The 23292-nt window shown below is 42.7% G+C and overlaps 2 protein-coding genes across 3 annotated transcripts in view; both read right to left on the bottom strand.

The window, feature by feature from the left end:
- Positions 1-2025: 2025 nt before the first annotated feature.
- Positions 2026-4719, bottom strand: LOC308295456 (transmembrane protein 233-like; the record flags this gene model as incomplete). The annotated part of the gene is made up of 3 exons (XM_080738506.1): positions 2026-2037; positions 2130-2264; positions 4570-4719. 3 exons carry the CDS (start codon positions 4717-4719, stop codon positions 2026-2028), a joined length of 297 nt encoding a protein of 98 aa, XP_080594632.1.
- Positions 4720-8500: 3781 nt separating this feature from the next.
- The window catches only part of LOC308296273 (RNA-binding protein Musashi homolog 1-like), a gene marked incomplete at both ends in the record, with an annotated part of 340664 nt that continues 325872 nt past the window's right edge, over positions 8501-23292 (bottom strand). Inside the window, 8 exons of one of the 2 annotated variants that reach the window (XM_080739486.1) lie at positions 8501-8542; positions 9591-9748; positions 10567-10629; positions 12386-12442; positions 15363-15446; positions 18363-18480; positions 19313-19395; positions 21146-21194. In XM_080739486.1, the coding sequence (XP_080595612.1) occupies positions 8501-8542; positions 9591-9748; positions 10567-10629; positions 12386-12442; positions 15363-15446; positions 18363-18480; positions 19313-19395; positions 21146-21194 (654 nt within the window). The remainder of the gene's footprint in view (positions 8543-9590; positions 9749-10566; positions 10630-12385; positions 12443-15362; positions 15447-18362; positions 18481-19312; positions 19396-21145; positions 21195-23292) is intronic. The other variant, XM_080739485.1, reaches the window with a different exon arrangement.

Below are 23292 nucleotides of genomic sequence, written 5' to 3'. Positions count from 1 at the left end.
CAGAGTGGTGGTATGCTATGCCCTCCTATATCACCATGTGTCATCAACAATATGTCTTCTAATTTTAGCCTTTAAATGGTATTACTATTATATATCAGCACAGGGGCGTCACAACTTAGGGGGAGGAAAGTGGGACTGAGTTACTAGGGCCCAAGGTGGAGGGGCCCTAGTAACTTTAGCTATTGAAAAATAGCAGATATACAAGCTCACAGCGTGGCACCGAGTGCCGCGCTGCAAGCTTGTAGATCTGCTATTTCGTGAAAATGTGTGCAAATCTTTGAATATATGTATTTTTTAAGCGAACATTTGTAACTCAAGTTTTGCTTCTGGGGGGTCCCTGGAACTAGATATTTTGAGATGGGGTCCAAATACATATTATTTTGGGGGTCCTTCACGTGAAAAGGTTTGAGCACCACTGACATGGAAACATAGGTTTCTTGCACACATTTTCAAATCTTTTCAAAAATAGCAGATCTACAAGCTCGCAGCGCTGCACTCGGTGCCGCGCTGTGAGCTTGTATATCTGCTATTTTTCAATAGTTAACATTCATGGGGGCCCTCAGTGAATCCTTGTACTCAGGGCCCAGAACTTGGTGTGACGCCCCTGTATCAGCACAAACTATTTCAGACTTATCAGATTACAGTGGGTGTGAGGGATAAGTGGGAACTAAGCCCAGGCAATATGAGGAGTCAGCTCCATGGGAGCCATAATATTTATTTGACCCAAACAGTGTTAACTCCATGCTTGTCTTGAATATGTGACTGAATATCTGAGTATTACATTACAGTTCATGTGCTTTACAGACATTGAGGGCAGAAAGAAGAAGAAAAAAAGCTTTCCTTGAATATTATTCACTAATATTCATTGTTAAGTTCTTCAACAACAAAAAAAGGACCATTGACCAAGATATTTCATTTATCTGATCTAATGCTGCATTCACACTGAGAGAAGCCAAGCTAATGGTTGGCTTGGTAATTCAATGTAATCTCAATGCAAACCAGCTTTTAAAATTTCCATGCTCGAAAAGCTGGTTTGCATAGAGATTACATTAAATTACCAAACCAACCATTAGCTTGGCTTTTCTCAGTATGAATGCAGCATAAGTCCTGTTATAGAAAAAAATATATTTACATAATGAGTCCCTGTGCTTCGATCCTACACAATTTAAGAATGAAAGCATATATATATATATATATAGTGTATAAACAATCATTTTGAAGTGGTATTGTAGTGTTTCATCACAGGCAATACTGCCTGTATACAGTAATAAGCCTTATGTCTCAGAGACAGAGACTTACTGTATCATAAAGATGGTGGAGCTTCCATGGGGTCAGCATCATAAGACATCATATTAACTTTCTATTTCCCTACATTGTGGATTCCTGAGATAAGGTCCGGACCATACATGGGCAACTGGCGGCCCGGGGGCCACATGCGGCCCCCACCTTCACTTAATACGGCCCACAGGTTAATACCTGAAACTGATATATTATTGATTTCAGCTGTTACAATTCCAAACATGACCTGCTTTAATTCCTTCAGTCTATATTAGTAGCTTAATGACTAGTATACCGTAGTAGTATTAAAATGTATTTTTTATGTCCAATGTATTTGTATTTAAGTTCATAAAGTTAACAAGAATATATAACTAAATGTGTTTGAAATTAAATCAAAATGTACATTTCAGGATTCCAATTCAAGAATAACAAAAAATAAGAAAGGATTCCAATTCAAAAGAAGCAAAAAATAGCCGATCTACAAGTTCAAAACGCATCGCGATGCGTTTTGAGCTTGTAGATCGGCTATTTTTAGATACTACTAGCATGACAAAGTAGGACGTATAGCAATATGCAATGTGGCCCTCTGGAGTGAAGGTGGAAATATAGTGGCCCTCGCCATCATCAAAGCTGCCCACCCCTGGTCCAGACATACTTGAGAAGATGGTCAGAGTCAGAGATTCAGCACTGGCTCAGAACAATAGCCTGTCAGTGGATGGATAAGAATGTTGTGTGTTGTGTGTGACATCAAAGAACCTCCTGTGGAGTTGAGAGGAAAACATATTTAGCTTTCTGCACAAATACAGCATTCATTCTCACTGAATGTCATTGGTGTAATAATGTGATAATACCGTAGTAAAGTGCACAATGCAGAAGATGGCAATGACAAGGAGGCCGATGATAAGCGAGGCGATCCCCAAATGGAGAGCTTTCTGACCTAGCCGTTGAGCACCTTCGTAGTTATTGTCGTTATAGCTGTTTTGGGCCTACAGGACGAGTGAATGGTTTGGGACAAAAACATAGGAAGGAGTGAGAAAAGGAACGAGTGTCAGCTAGCATAAGTACCAAAAAAAGTAGACCTACTGTAAAATGACAATTCAGACAATTATTTCAGCTGGTTTACTCAATTCACGTAACTCAGCAGAGCATGCCAACAACCTTGCCATGGTTAGTAGCCTAGTTAGATTCTCAATTTTATCAATATACAAGTAATAATGCACAATGGGTAAAGGTGAGCTCTAGCAGGGACGGGCTGGCCATTGGGAAAAGCGGGACAACTCCCGAACTGCCGGTTCATTCCCGGCCGGTCCAGGCCGGCCATTAGGAAAAAAATAAAAATAAAATGTCGGCCTTCGTTCCATTTTGGGGGCTGGGCGGCCAACAAAGTAAATCGTCACTGTAGGACAGAAACCTCGTATCTCCAAGTTTCAAATGTATACATTTTTTCGCAAAGCAAAGCCCTGCTTCATCATACAAGGCCGTTGCACAAAAGTAGTGAAAACAGCAGATCTACAAGCACACAACGCCTCGCGGTGCGAGGCGTTGTGTGCTTGTAGATCGGCTGTTTTCACTAGTTTAAATCATTTTTAAAATGATAAATACAAAACAAATGGTTTTGGACAAACAAGGTTTCCACCCGACAACGACGAAATATAACTCATGTACAGTATTGGCCCACTGGGTGTCACTTGTCATGATCTGAAATGGCAAATCTTTGAGTAGCAGCTGAGAGACAGATCTCTCTCTATAGCGTGCAATGAGGGCCTCTCCAACTCTTTTTCCCGGGCTGAATCAGGGGCCCAGCATGTCCCTGAACTCTAGATATGTTTTCGTATTCCAGTAATGACTCAGTTTTTGGTAAGAAGATCCGTGCAGGTCATCGTGAGCAACAGGGACATGAGTGTTATACTTCCTTGAGTACATATAAATAAACCCTCCTACACCGTGCCAGTAAAAGTCAGCACAACTTTAGTTTCTGGCAAAGCTGACCCCCAACCCACACCCTTTAGACATACTGGCACTATCTGAGAACGCAATTTGTGAATGGCCCTTGAGATGAAAGACCTTAACCGGAATCTTGAAGCTATAAAATCATGTTTTATGGGCCTCTCTCCTTAGTATGTAAACCACCTCAACCTTCCATCTCAAATTCCCACTGCCTCTAGTAATTATAATTCATATTTATATCAAGTTCACTGATCAGAGACTATAGCGGATTACCGCTTCTTACACTGCACATCTTGTTTCTCACAGCTATAAAGATGCAACAGCTGCCATTTGGTACACAGAGTTCAGTCAGAGGGAGCGGTCAATAGACCGTCTCCGAGCAAAAAATCATCTCTTAGAACAGTGTTTCTCAAACTTTCAAATGTCAAGGTCTCCCCTTAACTCTGACAGTGTACAAATGGAACCAAATGAACCCTAACGGGTTCATTTGGTTCCATTTGTACACTGTCAGAGTTACAGTCTTGTATGGGTCAATTTAGACCCCCATAAAGGAACCCACAGAGTCCACTTTGAGAAACACTGTCTTAGAATAATGTCTATTCGCACACAGAGGCAAACCATCAGTTACCATTAACCTCTGGTTGAGTCCAAAAACATTCACCCCTAATGGGGTCCACCCATAATTCCATCTGGCTTTTGTCCAGAACTAAAGTTCTGGTGATTGGTGAATAACAGTTACAGTTTGAGTATATAACATAATAGTATTATTTCGTAAGTCAGGAAAGCACTGGCACTATAGGAACATGAATTTGCCGTTTAATATTAGTATGTTTACTATAAGCTTGATCTGAGCACACATAGTATTTGTTTACGTGTACGTGACTATGAGCTTCTCAAAGAAATTAAAAGGCGATACTGGAATTTATGAAACTTAAATCTTAGATCACAGTTCTACTTCATACTCTCTTGGTCAGTGATATATACAATAAAGCTAATGTTTTCTCTGAGAGATTTCTAACGTGTAACTTACACCACAGTCAACATCTCCCCTTGGCAATCAAAATCAACTTTGTCTCTGCAGTTCTAAACCCAGGTGTCATGTTCTACTCAGATAATACTGTATACAGTATGCCATATTCCATTAGATAGAGATTTATAGATGTGACATGCATCCACATTTGTAAATGGTTAATGTCTTCCTGTGAAATCTCTTAATAATATCATAATATTAATTGTCTATTCATAACAAAACACAAGTCTACTGTGTCTAGCATTACCATATCAATAATTACTTGACACTAGTTCAAACACATATAAAAAATGATCCGTAAAATCATTACTTACAAACACAGAGAAAACCAGAGCCACTATATTGATGGGCCACGCCGGGCAAAACAAACAGGTGAACATGGTGAGGAAGAGGTAGTTCCGCAAAGGGGGAATCCCCTGAGATTCCCCTTTCCCAGGGCCCAGGTGGTCCTTGCTCCCATCCATGAAGCCTTCGGTGCTCAGGTCTGGTGGTGTACAGTCCAAATGGAGAAGGTACCGCAGGGGGGGACACAGGCAAAGTGTATGTGTGTGTCCTAAAGAAAGGGAAACATCCGCTGGATAGGAGAGATAGACAAGAGAGTGACTGAGAGACCGGCTGCTGTAAAGGCTGAGTATTATAGCCGGGGGGACTAGAGTCACAGACGATCTAGATATCATTTCTAGAAATGAATACTGTTGTCAGTCAGGTGTTGGCAGTGCGAGACTAATAGCGGGAAGTGAAGTCATCGACTGACATCTCAATGGCCTGAGGGTCAGCAGTGACGATTAGTTACGATTATTCAGTCTGGAATATGGTGGAATGTGATGTACAGTAAGTAGTGTGTGTGCTAGGGCATTCACCAAATATTCGAATATCAAAGTCACTATTCGACGTTGTTCACCGAAGTCGAATATTCGCTTATTTTTTTATAGTTTTTTCTTAAAATATATAGTTTATAAAGCTTGGCTAGATAGGAAGTCATAAGAATGAGTTGTAGGTTTTACATTTAATGTGACTCGGTTCTGCAGATAAATATTGTGAAAATAGCAGATCTACATGCTCACAACGCCTCGCACTGCGAGGCGTTGTGAGCAATGAGCATGTAGATCGGTTATTTTCACAATATTCGCCTCTTGCTAACTTATTATTTGACAGTTTGGCAAGTCCTGTAGAATATTCGACTATTTGAATACTTTGAGGTCGAATAATTCAAATACTAAAAATCACTATTCGTGAATGCCCTAGTGTGTGCCTGTGTGTGTGTGTGTGTGTGTGGGGGGGGGGGGGGGGGGGGGGGGAGTGGTAACAGGAAGACAACCAAAAGCACTGCCACGTGAGTTCCATTCCTTCAATGAACACAGCTAAAACCATTACTGGGGGGACGAAAAAAAACACACAAAAGTCGAGATAGAAGTGGAATGTTTTAAAATAATTTATTAGGAATTTTAAAAAGTTGTTTTTTTTGTTTGTTTTTGTTCAAGGAAGAAAGATAACAAAAAAAAATATCTGAATAGGTTACAGTGTTGACACGGTTGTTATTTTTCAGTGAAAACAGCATTGAATGAACTACCGTGGTAGTCCGCAGCAGAGTGAGAAAACTTATCAAAAATCTATAGAGTGCTTTTGTTCTCAAACTAACATTAGAAGGAATACACATTTATCATGATCTGCCAGTGCAACATCCTAATAACTCCAGTAACAAAATGACACAGTGAACATTTGCTACAGTGCGCGTCGTCCAGTGGATATGCAGTGTATCAGTCATGTATTGTGGTTGGGGGCTGGGATTTACAGGTAAACAACATGATAATGCCCCCTTATTGGAAAAGCCACAATTCGGAGAGACTGTCATCAGGGGTGTCGCACCAAATTCTGGGCCCTGGGTACAAGGATTCACTCACATTTTGTGCTTTAACTGTTGAAAAATAGCAGTTCTACAAGCTCACAGCGCGGCACTTGGTGAGCTTGTAGATCTGCTATTTTGGAAAAATCGTGAACATTTTGCAAGTCTTGAATATTTCAAATCCTTCTAAGGTTTTTTGAAAAACCTATGTTTCTATGTCAGTGGTGCTCAAACCTTTTCATATGAACGACCCCCAAAATGATATGTATTTGGCCACGGACTCTCTCAAAATATTCAGTTCCAGGGACCCCCCAGAAGCTACAGTTACAAATGTTCGCTAAGAAATACATATTTTGAAAGATTTGCACACATTTTCACGACTTTTCAAAAATAGCAGATCTACAAGCTCGCAGCGTGGCACTCGGTGCCGCGCTGTGAGCTTGTAGATCTGCTATTTCTCAATACCTAAAGTATAAAATAATTAGGCCCCTCCACCTTGGGCCCTAGTAACTCAGTCCCACTTCCCCCCCCCCTTGTGATGCCCCTGACTGTTATCCACCCGCTCACACACACACACACACAAAGATGTTAATGTAACAAAAAAACAAAAAAAATGACGAGGTTAAAACTTCACATTTGCAACTGAAATACCCATCCCCCAAAACAGTACATGGCACACATGGGCACCAAAACATCATCGCTGTTGGCGGGTGGAAACCTCGTGTCTCAGAGTTTCAAATTTGTACGTTCTTTCGCAAAGTAAAGCCCTGCTTCATCATACAAGGCCGTCGCACAAAAGTAGTAAAAACAGCAGATCTACAAGCACACAACGCCTCGCGGTGCGAGGCGTTGTGTGCTTGTAGATCGGCTGTTTTCACTAGTTTAAATCGTTTTGAAAATGATGAATGCAAAACGAACGGTTTTGGACATACAAGGTTTTCACCCGACAACGACGTCATGCAACCACATAAAGCCCATACACAATCTGCAGAACAATCCAGTCGTAACCATACATCGGTGGCTGTTGATTGGCCGTGATTGGTTCTTCTGCACATTAGTCCTTCATGTTTTACCTCAACAATCATCATTATGTTAAAAATTATTACATAAAAAAAAAAACATTGACATGATAAAGTAAGAAAACAGCATGTATTTTGTCCTCTCCCGGTGAGTTAGTATTTTTTTATACCCATAGATCCCCATGGTGATGTAGTGTCTCAAAAAACCAAACCCTGATAGTGTCTTGGGGTTCGTTCACAGCTGAAGGATAAATCATTTCACTTTATAGGGCCTGAGGCAGTTGAACTTAAAATTACATAAAAAAAAAGCATCATTTAAAAAAAACAAATGAAAAAAACAAACAAGCAACTGTTAAAAAGTAGTATATGGCTGGTCTAATTAAACGTACAGAGAAAAGGATGACAATCGCGATCGAATCCACGGTACGGTATGTAACAGTCGAAGGTTTTTTGATGCCTTTCGGGATTAATGAAACAAAAGTCTGTAGAATAAAATACAAATCGCCGCCCACATCTCCCACCTCCCAGACCCCGACTTTTTAACGAAACCCCTGTAGAACAGAGTTGTATTTACAATATTTTACAAAATCGTACAGCTCATGATTTATGTGGCCGTAACCAGGCGTGTGATAACAACCATAATGATCATTATCATTTGGTCGTTATCAGCATACGTTCTTGTTAAAAACCTAGCAAGATATACACTTTTTGTGACACATTTTCCAAAAATAGTATTAATCAGAAATGTTCTGTTAAAATTCAGCATGAACCAGTGACAAATATACACATATTTCGGAACAAATTACAGTTCCTTCCACCAGTTCGGAAGCAGGTTTCAAAAACAGGAAGTCAAATAAACCAACCAAAATAAGTCAAAACATATACGGAACAACACGATAAACCACAAAACAATAAGGTAACATAAACAGGGGGGGCGGGGAAACACACAACTAAGAAATACAGCATCTGTATGAGTTTCAAATACAAGTACATAGCCTTAAAAATATTTTCAAAGATCTTGCTCCTGCAGCTCAACTAACATCTCAGCTTTTGTTTTCTGACGGGAGGTGGAGTTTAGTCAGGTAGTAATAGGGCGTGGCCATCATCATCATCAGCAGGGTGGAGGTTGGTTGGGGGGTCAGGGTGGATGCCACAGCTGCCACAGCCACACAGCAGGTGGACCAGACAGAGGCAGGCCAGATCAGCTCCAGGTACCGTAGCTTCAACTCTTCCCAGCTCTCAAGTCAGCGGCTCTGTCTGCATTTACACACACGGAAAAAGATTACTGGGATTAATCAATGTGTCTTTCACAACGGATCAATGGAATATGCCATCGTTTAAGATTCTGATAAAAAAAAAAAAAAAATGATTTGACTCACTCTCTCAATGGTAGCCATTAGTGAAGGCTGTAGCAATCAAAGGTCCCTGTAGGAACAAAAGCATACATTCACGGTTACTGCCTTATAGGACTGCAACTATCCATTGTTTCTTAGCCATTATTCTATTGATAACGTTTTCGCTTTATCGAATAATTGAGAAGTCCACACGCACGCACGCACGCACACACAGTCACGCACACACACGCACGTACGCACGCACGCACGCACACACAGGTTACTCTGCAACAGTCCCAGTATCCCTTCGGTACCCCAAACATCAACAACAACATTTAACTTAGGAACAATAGTGCCTAAGTACGGTAAATACATTAGTGATGTGTCGTTCATGAGTGATTCGTTCATAAGAATCGAATCATTAGCAAGACTCGTGAACGATTCGTTCAACTCCCTGAAATGTGTCGTTCACGCTTTCGTTCACACCCCCGGCACACAAGACGGGAGGGCGGGCTGTACTCAAGATCAAGATTCAAGATTCAAGATTAATTTATTTTGTCCCGAAGGAAATTTGTCTTGGTCATGCAGGCTGCTACATAACATACAACAGGACAAGACAGACAGAAAATAAATTACAACGAATAGTGCACAACACACAGTGCTGACATGCAGGTCAAGTGCATACATTACATTACATTACACTACATTACACTAGAGTCATCACACCCTACTAACGGCCTGAGTTTAGCAGAGTAACGGATATGGGAATGAATGAGTGTTTGTATCTGTTCAAATGTCTTTTCTTGTTTTTAACTGGGACTCTATAACTTCTACCAGAGGGTAGCAGTTCATATTCTGAATGCAGAACATGAGAGGGGTCAGCAAAATTCTCTTAGCTTTCTTAACTACACTTTCCTCAAATATTGCTTGAAGGGTGGGGTGCTCGCAACGTCATAAAAACACTCCCACGATAGTGTTTTTCAGGTGACGATCGCGCTATGAGCGGTGAACGTGAACGAATCATTTGAACAGATCGTTACCGTGAACGTGAACGAAATGATTCGTTCACTGAAATGAATGAGATTGCCCATCACTAAAATACTTAAGCAACAAGTGATGTAGAGTGATCGGGTCCTTACCCCCAGACTATGAGCGAATCCAGTGTTTGGGGAGGGGCTTGCAGCGCTGAGGTAGCTGCTCATTGCAGACTCCTGACCGGCTGTTCCATACAGGTCTGCCATGGTTGGCCCAGGGCTGCTTGTGCCCAGGAAGCCAGCTGAACGGGAGTTGGCGGAGCCTAAAAGTGAGAAAACAGAAAAGGAAAGAAAGATTATGGATATTTGATGTGATACACAATGATACACAATAACAGCCATCTCCGTGGGTTACAAACACGATGAGAATAAATATGTGTGAGGGCATTTTAATAACACAAAAGACTGCTGGCTGGAAAAAGTACCAAACTACCGTTATGTAATGGAAGGTAAGGGAAATTATAAACCACACGGTGGCAATATGGGTCTAGATTCTACCTACATACATACAGTAGATGGAGTAACCATGACATACAGCAGTGGTTCTCAACCTGTGGGTCGGGACCCCCAAATTATTTGGGGGGGGTCCCCAGATGCTAAATGTAAAACATTGTTTTCGCACTCAACAGTAAACAAACCAACATACAGTATAAGTGTATAGAGGGTATCTGCACATTTCTAAAGTGACAATTTAAGGAAGTTTTTTTTTTTTTTTTACAAATCTCTTTATTTATTTTTTTTGGCAGGAATAATAGAAAAAGGCATCATAATAGGTAATTTAAGGACTTTTTAATGTGACAAATTAAACATTGACCACATTAGAGGCAGAAATGGTGAAAATAGCCGATCTACATGCTCACAACGCCTCGCAACGCGATGCGTTGTGAGCATGTGCGGGGGTCCCCAGCGGGGGTCCCCAGGAAAAATATAAACATTTTGGGGGTCTGAAAGTGTTGAGAACCACTGACGTACAGTATGATAGACATAGGACTAACCATGACATACAGTGTGATAGACATAGGACAAACCATGACATGCAGTAGATAGAGGAAGCACTAACCATGATCAACGTAGGACATACCTCTAGCTACTGCCGCAGCCGCTGCAGCCGCTGCCATTGGTCCGTAGGCTGTGAGAGGAATGGCTGAGGAGAGGAGGAGGAGGTCCGGGTTAAACATCTCAGCAGCACATGACAGGTCTTTAGAACAAGGGTCTTCAACAGGGGGTCCGGGACCCCTAGGGGGTCCTCAGAGTTACTACAGGGGGTCCTCCAAATCTTTGAGGGATACAACTTTTTTCTTCTTTTTTATATTAACCACTTGAACCCTAGTGTCCATATTCTGAGAAGCTCACAACGCCTCGCGCAGCATCTAGCTAGATAGGCTTCAACTATATCCAATCGGTCAGTGTTTCTCAAACTTTCAAATTCCAAGGTCTCCCCTTAACTCTGACAGTGTACAAATGGAACCAAATGGACCTGTTAGCGTTCATTTGGTTCCATTTGTACACTGCCAGAGTTACAGACCTGTATGGATCAATTTAGACCCCCTTAAAGGAACCCACAGAGTCCCTGGAATCCACTTTGAGGACCACTGCAATAGGTGTTATTTACTAGCCTTGGGTTCCAGACCGCACAACAGCACCCCCTGGCAGTGGTGGTGGTGAAGTGTGTAATAGAGGCTGGCAGCACCAGGCTAGTTGCACAGGCGAAATGGAAGTGGGGAAACGACGTGACATCGTTATTTTCTACTCATGTTTAGAGCTTTCAGTACAGACTGTAGGGCGGAAGCATTTGAAAATCTTGAAAGACAACAGTACAGGAGGAGGAGGGCACTGGTGGGTACTCTGGGAGCAGTCAGGCTAACATGTGGGTCACTGCAGGCAGAGGAATTCATCATAAATCCCATTTCTAGAGAGACTGTTCTCCACAAAGGGGGCAACGAGGACATCACAGCAGGAGGGCTTTAAGCAAGAGTGAAAGTATTATGGATACTGTCAGTCTTAACAAAAAGGCTGAAAAACAGTCATAACATTGGTGCATGCCACCAATGTTATGCTCCCAAAAGCGTAAGTTTACTTAGGTTACGTTTCGAGCCTAAGTAAGGCTCGAAACGTTACCTAAGTACGCTTACGGTTTGGGAGCATAACATTGGTGTACTGTCGGTCTTAACACAGTGCAAACCAAGGCCAATGAAGTGAGTGGAGTGAGTGCATATTGACGGAATGTATAGCCTGATTTATAATTTGTAGTGGTGCATGCAACCGTAAACAGACAATCTACAATAGTGGCTCCCAAACGTTTTAGCCTACGACTCAAAAGAGAAATTAGATATTCGCCCAGGATCCAAACTGTGAGCTTGTAGATCATCTATTTTCACAACTTCTTAATCATTTGTTTTCTAATTTATGGGATTTCTTAAGGCCTCTCCATACTTCGACCGAAATGTTCGGTGAGTTGTGTTTTCCGACGTGCAAATTTCCGAACTCTCGTTCGGTCCAATGCGTTTCAGAAGTCCCGAGGGATATAATTTCATGGTAGAAAAGGACCTTTTGACCGAAAACGGCGGTTTCGGTCAAAGTATGGACAGGCCTTTAGATTTATCTTGGGAAAAATCATTATATATATTTTTGAAAAATTAAAAATGAAGGGACCCATAGAAATGTGTCCGCGACCCAGAAATGGGTCCGGCACCCAGTGTTTGGGAACCAGTGATCTACCAGCTCACACAGCGCAACGCGATGCACCGTAAGCTCGTGAATAATCGGCTATTTTCAGCGCGGCGCTGCGCAACGAAGCATGCATCAGGGTTCAAGTGTTGTGTGTGCTGAACGTGGTGTGTGGCAGATGGAAAACAGGCTGCTTGTAAAGACACAGAGGAGGGACAGACGGACTGACTGACCTGTGAGTTCAGGGGGGTGGGGTGATGTCAGAAGGGGGGTCCTCTCTAAGTGGAATTCTAGAACAGAAACATCACAGAGCCGTTGAGATTCACGTCACCACCAAGAAGACGGATAAGCAGGAAGCACGTAAGCAGGCACGTGCACGCACGCACGCACAGTTTCTCGTGTACTGAACTTGACAAAAGTCTTGACTTAACTCTCAACCACTCGTTCTCTCCCTCTATTTCCCATTTAGGGCTTTGCACACAGGACCGTTGTGTTTATTCCGTTTGCTGCATGATTAAAACGCATTGGATTTGGTGTGCAAGGGCTGTGCGGAATCCACACTGCGGATCCGAAAAGGAGTCATAAAAAGAGTCAATGAGTTTTTAGCGCATGCGACAAGACGCACAAATCGAACTGGGTTCGATCGGGAGCCACCTGCCGCATGGCAAATTCGGAGCCGGTGCGCTTGAGGTCATAGAGAATTATTGTTTTCTTTTAAAAAATGAAATTGTGAAAAAAAAACGTGTCTGTGTGCAAAGCCCTTTACACGCTCATGCACGTACAAAAAATGCTGTCTCACGCACGCACATGCGCGCACACGCACGCACGCACACACACACACACACACACACACACACACACACACACACACACACACACACACACACACACACACACACACACACACACACACACACACACACACACACACACACACACACACAATACTGAGTCACACATGCACATACGGTATGCCTCTAACACACAGGGAAATCACAGCACATGTACAGAGCAGAGGCCAGGAGGTTTACATTAGGACACGAGGGATTGAGGAATGCAAGACAGCACATAAGAGTACAGACTGAAAATGCACAAATTCTGAACCAGTCATTAGATGACACAAGTTAGGTAGTTGCATTTGAATGTGCTATCCCACAAGTAGGGATGGGAGTGGGACGATATGAAAATGTCATATCACGATTATTGTGATTATTGCGATTTACGATATTATCACGATAATCCATTATCCTGGAGCGGAGCATTTAAAAACAATAGCACATCTACAAGCTCACAACGCGTCACGTTGTGAGCTTGTAGATCTGCTATTTTTTGGCAAAGACATTTGAGAGAGAAAAAGACTATCAAGTGCGTATATTATTAGTACCTTTTACCAATTATAGAATTATAGAAGTGGTACTGGATAAGCAGCTCTGCAAATAAAAGGTGAATTGAATCCGGTGAATGACGGAGGACGATATCACAATAGATTAAATCTCAACAATATGTTTATCGTGAGTGTTTTTTATCGCGACAAATGATAATATCGCTTATCGTCCCATCCCTGTACCACAAGTTCTCCAGCTGCTACCTTTCCAGTTTGGAAACAAAAACTAATTATTGCTTATTAAGTCATTTAAAATTAGAATATTGTGTGAAAAAGCATTGCAGATGCCCTAGCACCCCAAATCATAACTGACTTCGGGAACTTCCCACTGGACTTCAAGCAACTCTGACTTCAGAAGGTTGACATTTCTCTATTATAAATCCTTGTTTTGAGTGGTCTCGTGTAATATTGTAATATTTTGAAATATGGACTTTTGATATTCATGAGGTGTATGCCATAAAAAAATCTAAAATGTAACAAAAAAAGGTTTGGAATAATTCACTGAATGTCCAATGTATCTAGAATATATGAAAGTTTAAAGAAATATATGAAAGTTTCAAGAAGGTTTACTTTTACACAATATTCAAATTTTTCGAGAAGGATCTGTACATCTACGTTAACACACGCATGCGTGCATTACGCACACACATAGACATAACCATGTACACGAGCTAAGCAGAGGCAATCCCACTGTTATTTACAAGCAGCCAATGCCACTCAGTCCAGGGTTATACTTGGTTGCTCGCTGTGTCGCACACCGTAGAGAGCCCATCTACAAGCTCACAGTAACAAGGCCTTGCAGCATGTGAGCTTGTAGGTCGGCTATTTTTGGTGCACAACACCGGGGTGCAAACAAGCATAGATCACCCTTACAAGCGCACTTCACAAGCCACTTGACTATGCCTCACTCGCTGTGTTTGTGCCTTGTCAGGTGATTTGAAAAGTCACTCATCATGAACTTAACTCATGGTGGAAATTGCTTACATGATGCGCATGTGTTGGCTTGGTGAGGGTTTTTAAGCTGTCAGTTCAACATGCCATTTAAAACAGCTCAAATGCCATCCATTGTATGGTAAAAGTCTAGACCAGTGCAGTGATTAGTGTGTTGTGACAGAACCCCTTCGCTCTTCCCTGACATCATTTTTACACTTTGCCTCTTAACTCTTGTGAAACTGATCAACAAATGAGCCCATTATGAGAGTCCAGGCAATGGCCACTAGGGATGGGACGATGAGCGATATTATCGTTTATCGTGATAAAAAACACTGATTTAATTTATCGTGATATCGTCCTCCGTCATGCACTGGGATCAATTCAGCTTTTATTTGCCGAGCTGCATATCTGGTACCACTTGAACCCTCTATAATTGGTAAAAGGTACTTATAATATATGTACTTGATACATTCTTTTTTCAATCTCTATCAAATGTCTTTGCCAAAAAATAGACGATCTACAAGCTCACAACGTGTTGCGAGTTTGTAGATCTACTATTTTTTGGCAAATGTTCCACCCCAGGTTAATGGTTTTGATTATCGCGATAATATCGTAAATCGTGATTTCTTTTGTCACAATAATCGTGATATGAAATGTTCATATTGTCCCATCCCTAATGGCCACCCATGATTGTCATTCCTGTTCTAACCAACATGTGATTTTCCAGAGTTTATAAAACAGTGTAGTCAGAATGAAGGAGGCCCGTGGCTTAATCTCTGGCAGCTTTTTTGGTTACATTTACAAACTCTCAGAGTTTAAATGAAAACAGAGGATTTTACAGTGTAGGAAACACGCCGAGAGAGGAGCGGAATCTCAGGAGGAGGAGAACTTACCGGGGAACTGGTAGGTATATCCAGGGTTGAGACCGGCGTAGCTTCGGCTAGTGTGGTAGGTGGTCGTCTGGAACCCCGGATAGCCTGTGGGGACAACAGTAAGAATCAGAATCCCCGCGTAATCCATCGAGTAACAGTAAAGGAACAATAATTTGAAAAAGAATTAGCTGAAAGGACATTTGGAATTGGAACATTTCACAGTGTGCAAACTTTGCATAGTAGATACTAGATTCCGTATAGTTTCATCGTTTGACAGCACAATCATCAGTGTATTTTGGATTTGTGTCAGTTTGTGTTTTCAGATATTTAACCACTTGAACCGTCAATACTTAGTAAACTTCACCTTTCACTCTGTACTTAGTCTGCTCTTTTAGTCCCCCTCTACATCAAACCTATTTGCCGAAAATAGCAGATCTACAAGTTCACAACGCCTCGTGCTGCGAGGCGTTGTGAGCTTGTAGATCTGCTATTTTTGGCTAAAGTTCTCCGAATATGGACGCTAGGCTAGTGGTTAATATAAAAAAGGGGAAAAAGGTTTCTATCACACAAAGATTCGGAGGACCCCCTGTAGTAACTCTGAGGACCCCCTAGGGGTCCCGGACCCTCTGTTGAAGGCCCTTGCTCTAGTGCACACTGACACACACACACACACACACACACACACACACACACACACACACACACACACACACACACACACACACACACACACACACGGTGAAAGGATAACAGGATACCCTTGTATTCAGAGCAAAAGGAGACACTTGACTAACTTGTGTAGCTTGTGGTTTTTACTAGAACAATGCTGCCCCTATCTGTGAACAGTAGGTACCGTCCACAAGATGCAGGTGAGCGAAACTCTACACCTGGACGCGTTCACAAAGACAGCACTGAGCCGTCTTTGTCTCCCAGAGTTTAGTCTCACTTTCCCGTCTCTTAGGCTTATCTGTTGACTTTTCCTCATTCTCGTCTCCGCTCTCCGCCTTGGGAGGATACGTGTCAATGCAGATCACGCTACAAAGCTAATTGTTAACATGTCACGGAGCAACCGGTTGCCAGGAAAAACAATCTTGGGTGACATTCTGATGGATAACGACACTGCGGTCCAGTGCCACCGCCCCAGGGTAAGAAACAATGATTTATTTCCCATTCTTTCTTTTCTTTTTTTTGCAGGCAGCTTATATCCTGAACTCCAGAATTCACTCCCTGTCCCACTTGCAGTTTCCACATTGAACAGTAGGTGGTGGTGCTGTCATGGTAATAATAGGTTCAGAACCAGACACAGATGCATGTGTAGATTGTGTACACAACAAGCATTTACTTTACACTGAGGGAAATTATTCATTTTCGCACACACGCACACATGCGCGCGCACACACACACACACACACACACACACACACACACACACACACACACACACACACGCTTGTTGGCAACTAAAATTATATAAAAAAATCACACCCGTGTGAACTGAGCGGTGGTTTACCTAACTGTACTGTATACTGTACTCTACTGTACCTAACTGTATTATATTCGGTGTTCTATATCTATGAATTCGATGCGTTCTAGATCTATGAATTCTGTCACCTCCCCCCCGCCCCCCCCCCCCAGGCTAGTCTCAACAGCACCCTCTTACCCACCAACCCCTCCCCCCTTCCCCCCTGTGTGTGTGTGTGTGTGTGTGTGTGTGTGTGTGTGTGTGTGTGTGTGTGCGCGTGTGTGTGTGCCTGGCCTGGCCTGAAAACAGTGCCCCTCCCTTAACATGTGTGGTCATAAAAGGTACTACACCACAGGCTTGAGGCTACATACAGACCCACCCACATACACGGATACATACACGGATACACGGATACACACACGGCCACTCTATGGAGACGGTGTGACCACCGCTCAAAAAACGAAATCACTGGGTTCAGAGATGGGCGAAAATACATAAAAAAGTATTTGAAATACAAATTAAAAATACTATGTGAAATACTTACCAGGCTACTGTCACCAGGATAGTATCCTGGTGACAGTATCCTGCTCAGTATTTGACCAAGTATTTAGATTTTCTTTTTTATGTGTTTTCGCCCATCTCTGAGTTCCATCAGCTACGCAATTTAAAGGCTCTCAGTCACAGCGATGTCCCAGATTATGTCCCGGTTGTACTTTTTTTTTTCTTTTTTCAAATATTTTCACATTGCTCCAAAGGACTTCATATTATGTTGTCGTATTTGGTAGACCGTGCCCGTCCTGACCTCCAGCGTTCTAACAAATCGAGGTTCACGTGAACACTGGAGCGGCTCCCAAAAAGGTGGGCGGAGGAGACTGACCTCTCCGGCGGGGTAGTCAAGTGGTAAAGTGTTCTCCACATGAGGTACCATGTGACCTTTTAAGGCTGCCAGGATGACTGTCTGATTGCTACAGTATAAGGTGTCGTTATCAGGAGGAAAAGGTGACGTGGGGTCACGTCCTTGTTTGTCCTGATCAATGTTAGAGATGGGATTTATGGGCGCTTTGAAGTGAGCCGGATCTCTGGGATCCGTTCCTTTCAAAGAGACGTTCAAAAGACTGGCTCGTTTTAGTTACTGGTTACTTTGTAGATTTTGATTATAGGCTAATTAGGGCCACATCCTTGTTTGTCCTGATCAATGTAAAGTAAATCAACGGTTCTCAAACTTGGGGTCGGGACCACAAGTGGGGTCCCCAAATTATTTAGTGGGGACCCCAGATGATTAGCTTAATGTCATTTATTTCCCTCACTCAATGGTAAACTAACCAATACAGACCGTTTTAATACCAAACTGGCAAATATTAAGTAAGCAAGAGGCGAACATTGTGAAAATAGCCGATCTACTGTATATGCTCACAGCGCCTCGCGTGGAAACAAGTCACATTAAATGTAATACCTACAATTCCAAGTGCTTGTCAGGGTGGGGGTCCCTAGTTTAAATATGTTTATTTTGGGGGTCACGGCCAAAAGAGGTTTGAGAACCCCTGAGATTGTAAACGTACCCAGCATGCCAATGCCAAGCATGAAGGCGTCCATTCCGTACGGCATCACCCGGGAGCGCCCCCTAGCTGAGCCCGTGGGTGACATGACCTCCTTGGGCTGGGCCTTCTTACATTCCACCTGTTACACACACACACAGACAGACCACATGGGAAGAGATGGGAATCGGTTATGCTGGTTATTGTTTCTCTGTAATCTTTACACGAATGTATCAATTTGTCAGTGGTGTAAAGTAACTAAGTACATTTACTTAAGTACTGTACTTAAAGCTATACTGTGTAAGTTGCTAAACTAGTGGTCAGTCGCGGTATTGCTTTTTTCGTCCTTTTTTCGCCCGGAGTCGCCGCGGACCACCGCCGCGGACCACTGGAGCGGCGCCGCAAACCACCGCGACCGATACGTAGAGGGGTAGAACGTAATTTTCTGGCCAGGATTTGGGGAGTAAGAGGTTAAGAATCCTTCACCATCGTAAACACTGGTTGCTGAGGGAGGCTACTTCCTGAAGAGACGGCAGATACGCTGTGATTGGCCGGTAGTGTATCATGTGTGTGTATGATCCGCGATGTGATTGGCCAACGTATACACAGCGTATACAGATGATACAGATGACTTAATTTTGCCGCGAAATCCGGTCCCCGGCCAGGATCATAGAAAACATATAAAGAGAAGGCTTTAGAAGCTGAAAATAACGGAGTGGGTGTTCTAAAACGTTTGCGATTTAACAGTTAGGACAATTTTAAGATTTGTTTTATAAAAAAAAGTTACATAGTATAACTTTAAGTACAGTTTTGAAGTAGTTGTACCTTACTTGAATATTTCCAATTTCCAATATTTTCACTTCTACTCCACTACATCTTGGATCCAAATATTGTACTTTTACTCCTACAATTATTTGAAAACTTAAGTTATTAGTTACTTTAAAGGCATAAATTATAACGTGTAGGAAACTCACCATCTTATTGTTGATCTCATGGAAGTGGATCTCGCAGACCTTCTCTACCATGTCCTCGTTCTCAAACGTCACAAAGCCAAAGCCTGGGGAGGAGGAAGACACTTGATGTGGCTGATATGTAGTTCATTTGACTTTAATAAACTAATATATCATGTCCAGTGTCCACATGTACCTTGATAGAGTGTACAGTACTGATTAATACTACTGTAAGTCTGAAGGTCTGTATATCCATTCAAATATTCATTGGTAATAGATTAATTGCTGATAGATTGTTCATTTATATGTACAATCCCAGTGTCAGACTCTACGTATTTTATTTTAAATTTTATCTGAAATCTCTAGTCTCTACTCTTACCTGTCCTGGCTGTGTTTTAAACTTACTGCTGTTTCATGCTGTGACACTTGAATTTCCCCACAGGGATTAATCTTATCTTAAAAACGTTAAGTATCCATTAATCATCAAATGAGTTCATAGTGATTCACAGCGAGTGCACACACCACGCATACGTAATAAGAAACTCTTTACATTAGAGAAGTTGTTCTCAAAGTTGATTCCAGTGACTTTGTGGTTTTCTTAATGAGGGTCTAAATTGAGCCATACAAGTCTGTAACTCTAACAGCATACAAATGGAACCAAATGGACCCTAACAGGTCCATTTGGTTCCATTTGTACACTGTCAGAGTTAAGAGGAGACCTTGAAATTTGAAGGTTTGAGAAACACTGCATTAGTAGAGCAATAAGACATAGGCCTCGTGTGCTGCAGCAAAACTAATAACAGCCTCTTAGTAAATGCTACGCTAATAACCGCTTAGCACATTTAAACACCCCCCCCCCCACCCACCCCCATTCAACGCAACTATTATGTACTCATCCCCCCCCACCCCCCTCCCCCCGCCCTGCCAGAAGGCCCGGGCAAAGCCAGTAGGGCTGTCATAATCGATCAGCGCTGTGGTGGAGGCACTTACAGAGGCTTTGCCTTGCCCTTATCCCGATTAACGGACTGGCTAATTAGCCTAGCCTCGTTCTGTGCCTCTACTCTCTACCTCCTCCAGCTCAGCCCACAGGAAGGGAAGGAGGGAGGCCCAGGGGGGGGGGGGGGGGATCAATAGGGAGCCAGGCAGGACCCGGAGGAGGCCGGGAGGAGGAGAAGAGGAGGAGAGAGAGGGGAGCAACGAGGAGGAGGAGGAGGAGGAGCAGAGTGCAGATGAGGAGGAGGCGCTGGACAGGGGTGTCGCACCAAACTCTGGGCCCTGGGTGCAAGGATTCACAGCGGGGCCCCCCATGAATGTTCTTTGCCTTATTTTGTGCTTAAACTATTGAAAAATAGCAGATGTACAAGCTCACGCACGCAGATGTACAAGCACGGCGCAAGCTTGTACATCTGCTATTTTTTTAAATGTGGTAGTTTTGTTTTAAAAAACCTTTGTTTCTATGTCAGTGGTGCTCAAACCTTTTCATGTCAGGGACCCTCAAAATGATATGTATTTGGCCACGGACCCCCATCTCAAAATATTTAGTTCCGGGGGACCCCCCAGAAGCAAAATTTGAGTTACAAATGTTTGCTTAAAGAATACATATATTCAAAGATTTGCACACATTTTCACGACTTTTCAAAAATAGCAGATCTACAAGCTCGCAGCGTGGCACTCGGTGCCACGCTGTGAGCTTGTATATCTGCTATTTTTCCAATAGCTAAAGTATAAAATAATTAAGGCCCCTCCACCTTGGGCCCTAGTAACTCAGTCTCAGTCCCACTCCCCCCCTTGTGACGCCCCTGGGCGCTGGACTGGACAGTAAAGGGGTAGAGGGAGCGTTGGGTCAGTGGCTCTCACCTCGGTGTCTGTTGGTGGTCTTGTCGAACATGAGCATGGCGTCGTCGACCTGTAGGGAGACAGACAAGACGACAACATTTTACCCAGTGTTCTCTCTCTCTCCTACTACGCGCCATATTGCCTGACCTCACCCCCTTCTCAGGTTCTGCAGGCAGGCTGAGCAACAGATGGACAGAAGGGGGTGTGTGTGTGGGGTGGGGGGGGGGGGGGGGTTACAAAAAGGGGAAGGGGACGGCAGTGGTGGAAAAAAAAGTACTAAAAGTATCAATACTGCAATGTAGAAATACTCTGTTACAAGTAGAAGTCCGGAATTCAAAATTTACAAAAGTATGTAAGTGTTGGTACCAAAGGTAAAAAGTACAAAATGTTTGAAAATAGCAGATCTACAAGCTCACAACGTGTTGTAGATCGGCTATTTTCAAATAGCCATGGTATAAAATAGGGCTAAAGTGGATTAATGTATGTTTTGTAATATTATGATTTATAACGGCAAAGTAACTAGTAACTAAAGTTCTCAAATAAACGTAGTGGAGTAAAAGTACAACATTTGAATCCAAAATGTTGTGGAGTAGAAGAAAAAGTATTTTAAATTGGAAATACTGAAGTAAAGTACAAATACCTCAAAATGTTACTTAAAGGCCCGCTGACACGCCCCGAAATTATAATAGTATGATACAGTAGGTCATGTGGTCTCTCTGAAAACGGTCTGAAATAGTCTGAAACTCATGTCACAGTGTAATCTGTGTAAACCTCGCCCCCCAAGTTGGCCCAACAACAGCTGACCAGTACAGTAAGTAGTCTAAGCACAGTCAATTAATTTAACCTTTAGGTGACAGTGCCCCTTTGAGTACAATACTTAAGTAAATGTACTTAGTTACTTTACACCACTGAAGGGGATGGTGAGTTGGACGGGGACGGGGACGACGGGGACGACGGGGGGGGGGGGGGGGTAAAGAGACAAAACCAACAATGCAGAAAGGCGAGAAAGTTGTGGTATGTGTACAGGTTATAGTAACACTACAAAATGGCCAAAAGAAAGAATAGTCAAATTTGTGTTCACTGCTAAGCTGCCTAGTTGCAATCCCTCTCAGACAGAGCTCATAATCCCCAATCAACCCCCCCCCCTTCCAGTTTTCCAAAGTTTGACATTCCCATGGCAACTGTACAAAAAAGTTGTTCAAAAAGAGAAAGAGAGCTCGAGCCAACGTCAAATATCACTGATGAATAGTGGGAGAGCAACAGTGTGGGACAAAGTGGCGAGAGAGAGAGAGAGAGACAGAGAGAGAGAGAGAGAGAGAGAGAGACACAGAGACAGAGATGTTGAGAGAGACAGAGGGACAGAAAGAGAGATATAGACCAGAGGTTCCCTAACTTTTTTGGCTCAGGGCACCCCTATAAATATTTTTTTCATCCGAGGCACCCCTGCATTATATTCATACTTTTCCACTCCCAGCACCTTATATTTATGGCATATTTTAGCGATTATGTTGTGAGGAAAACATTGAGATAATAGCCATTTTGGTTAGAACTGAATGAAAATAACTTTGTACTTCAAGTTTAAAATGATACTAAATATATATTTTTAAGTGTCCAAATAAATTCCAAATATTATCAAATTATCTTGCGGCACCCCTGGACTGCCATCACGGCACCCCAGGATGCCCCGTCACCCACTTTGAAACCCCCTGCTTTAAGTATATTTTGATCCTAAAACTTTTGTACTTTTACTCAAGTACATTTTGAATGACAGACTTCTACTTGTAACGGATTATTTCCATATTGCAGTATTGATACTTTTACTTGAGGAAAACATCTGAGTACTTTTTCCACCACTGCTCACAACAAGCGAGAAAGTGAATCCTGTGTGTGGGGCAGGTGTACACTGGATAAGAGGAGTGACAGGTGGCGAAGCGATACGGAGAGACAGAGCACAGTGGAACCACTGAGTACTGTAAAGAGAGAGAGAGAGAGAGAGAGAGAGAGAGAGAGAGGATTGAATGGAGCTAAAGAGGTGGACAGAAAAAAAAAGAGTGGGGCAAAGTGGGAAGGGAGGAGAAACGAAGAGACAAAAGAAGAGAGAGGGAGAGAGAGAGAGAACAAAGAGACCTGGAGGCTTTTGTTTGCTGGCACAGTCAGCCATAATTCCT

The sequence above is a fragment of the Nannobrachium achirus genome, assembly GCF_963921795.1.
Source record: "Nannobrachium achirus genome assembly, chromosome: 12".
Taxonomy (NCBI): Eukaryota; Metazoa; Chordata; class Actinopteri; order Myctophiformes; family Myctophidae; genus Nannobrachium; species Nannobrachium achirus.
The sequence above is the reverse complement of the archived record's forward strand: the minus strand, read 5'-3'. Positions and strand labels throughout refer to the sequence as shown.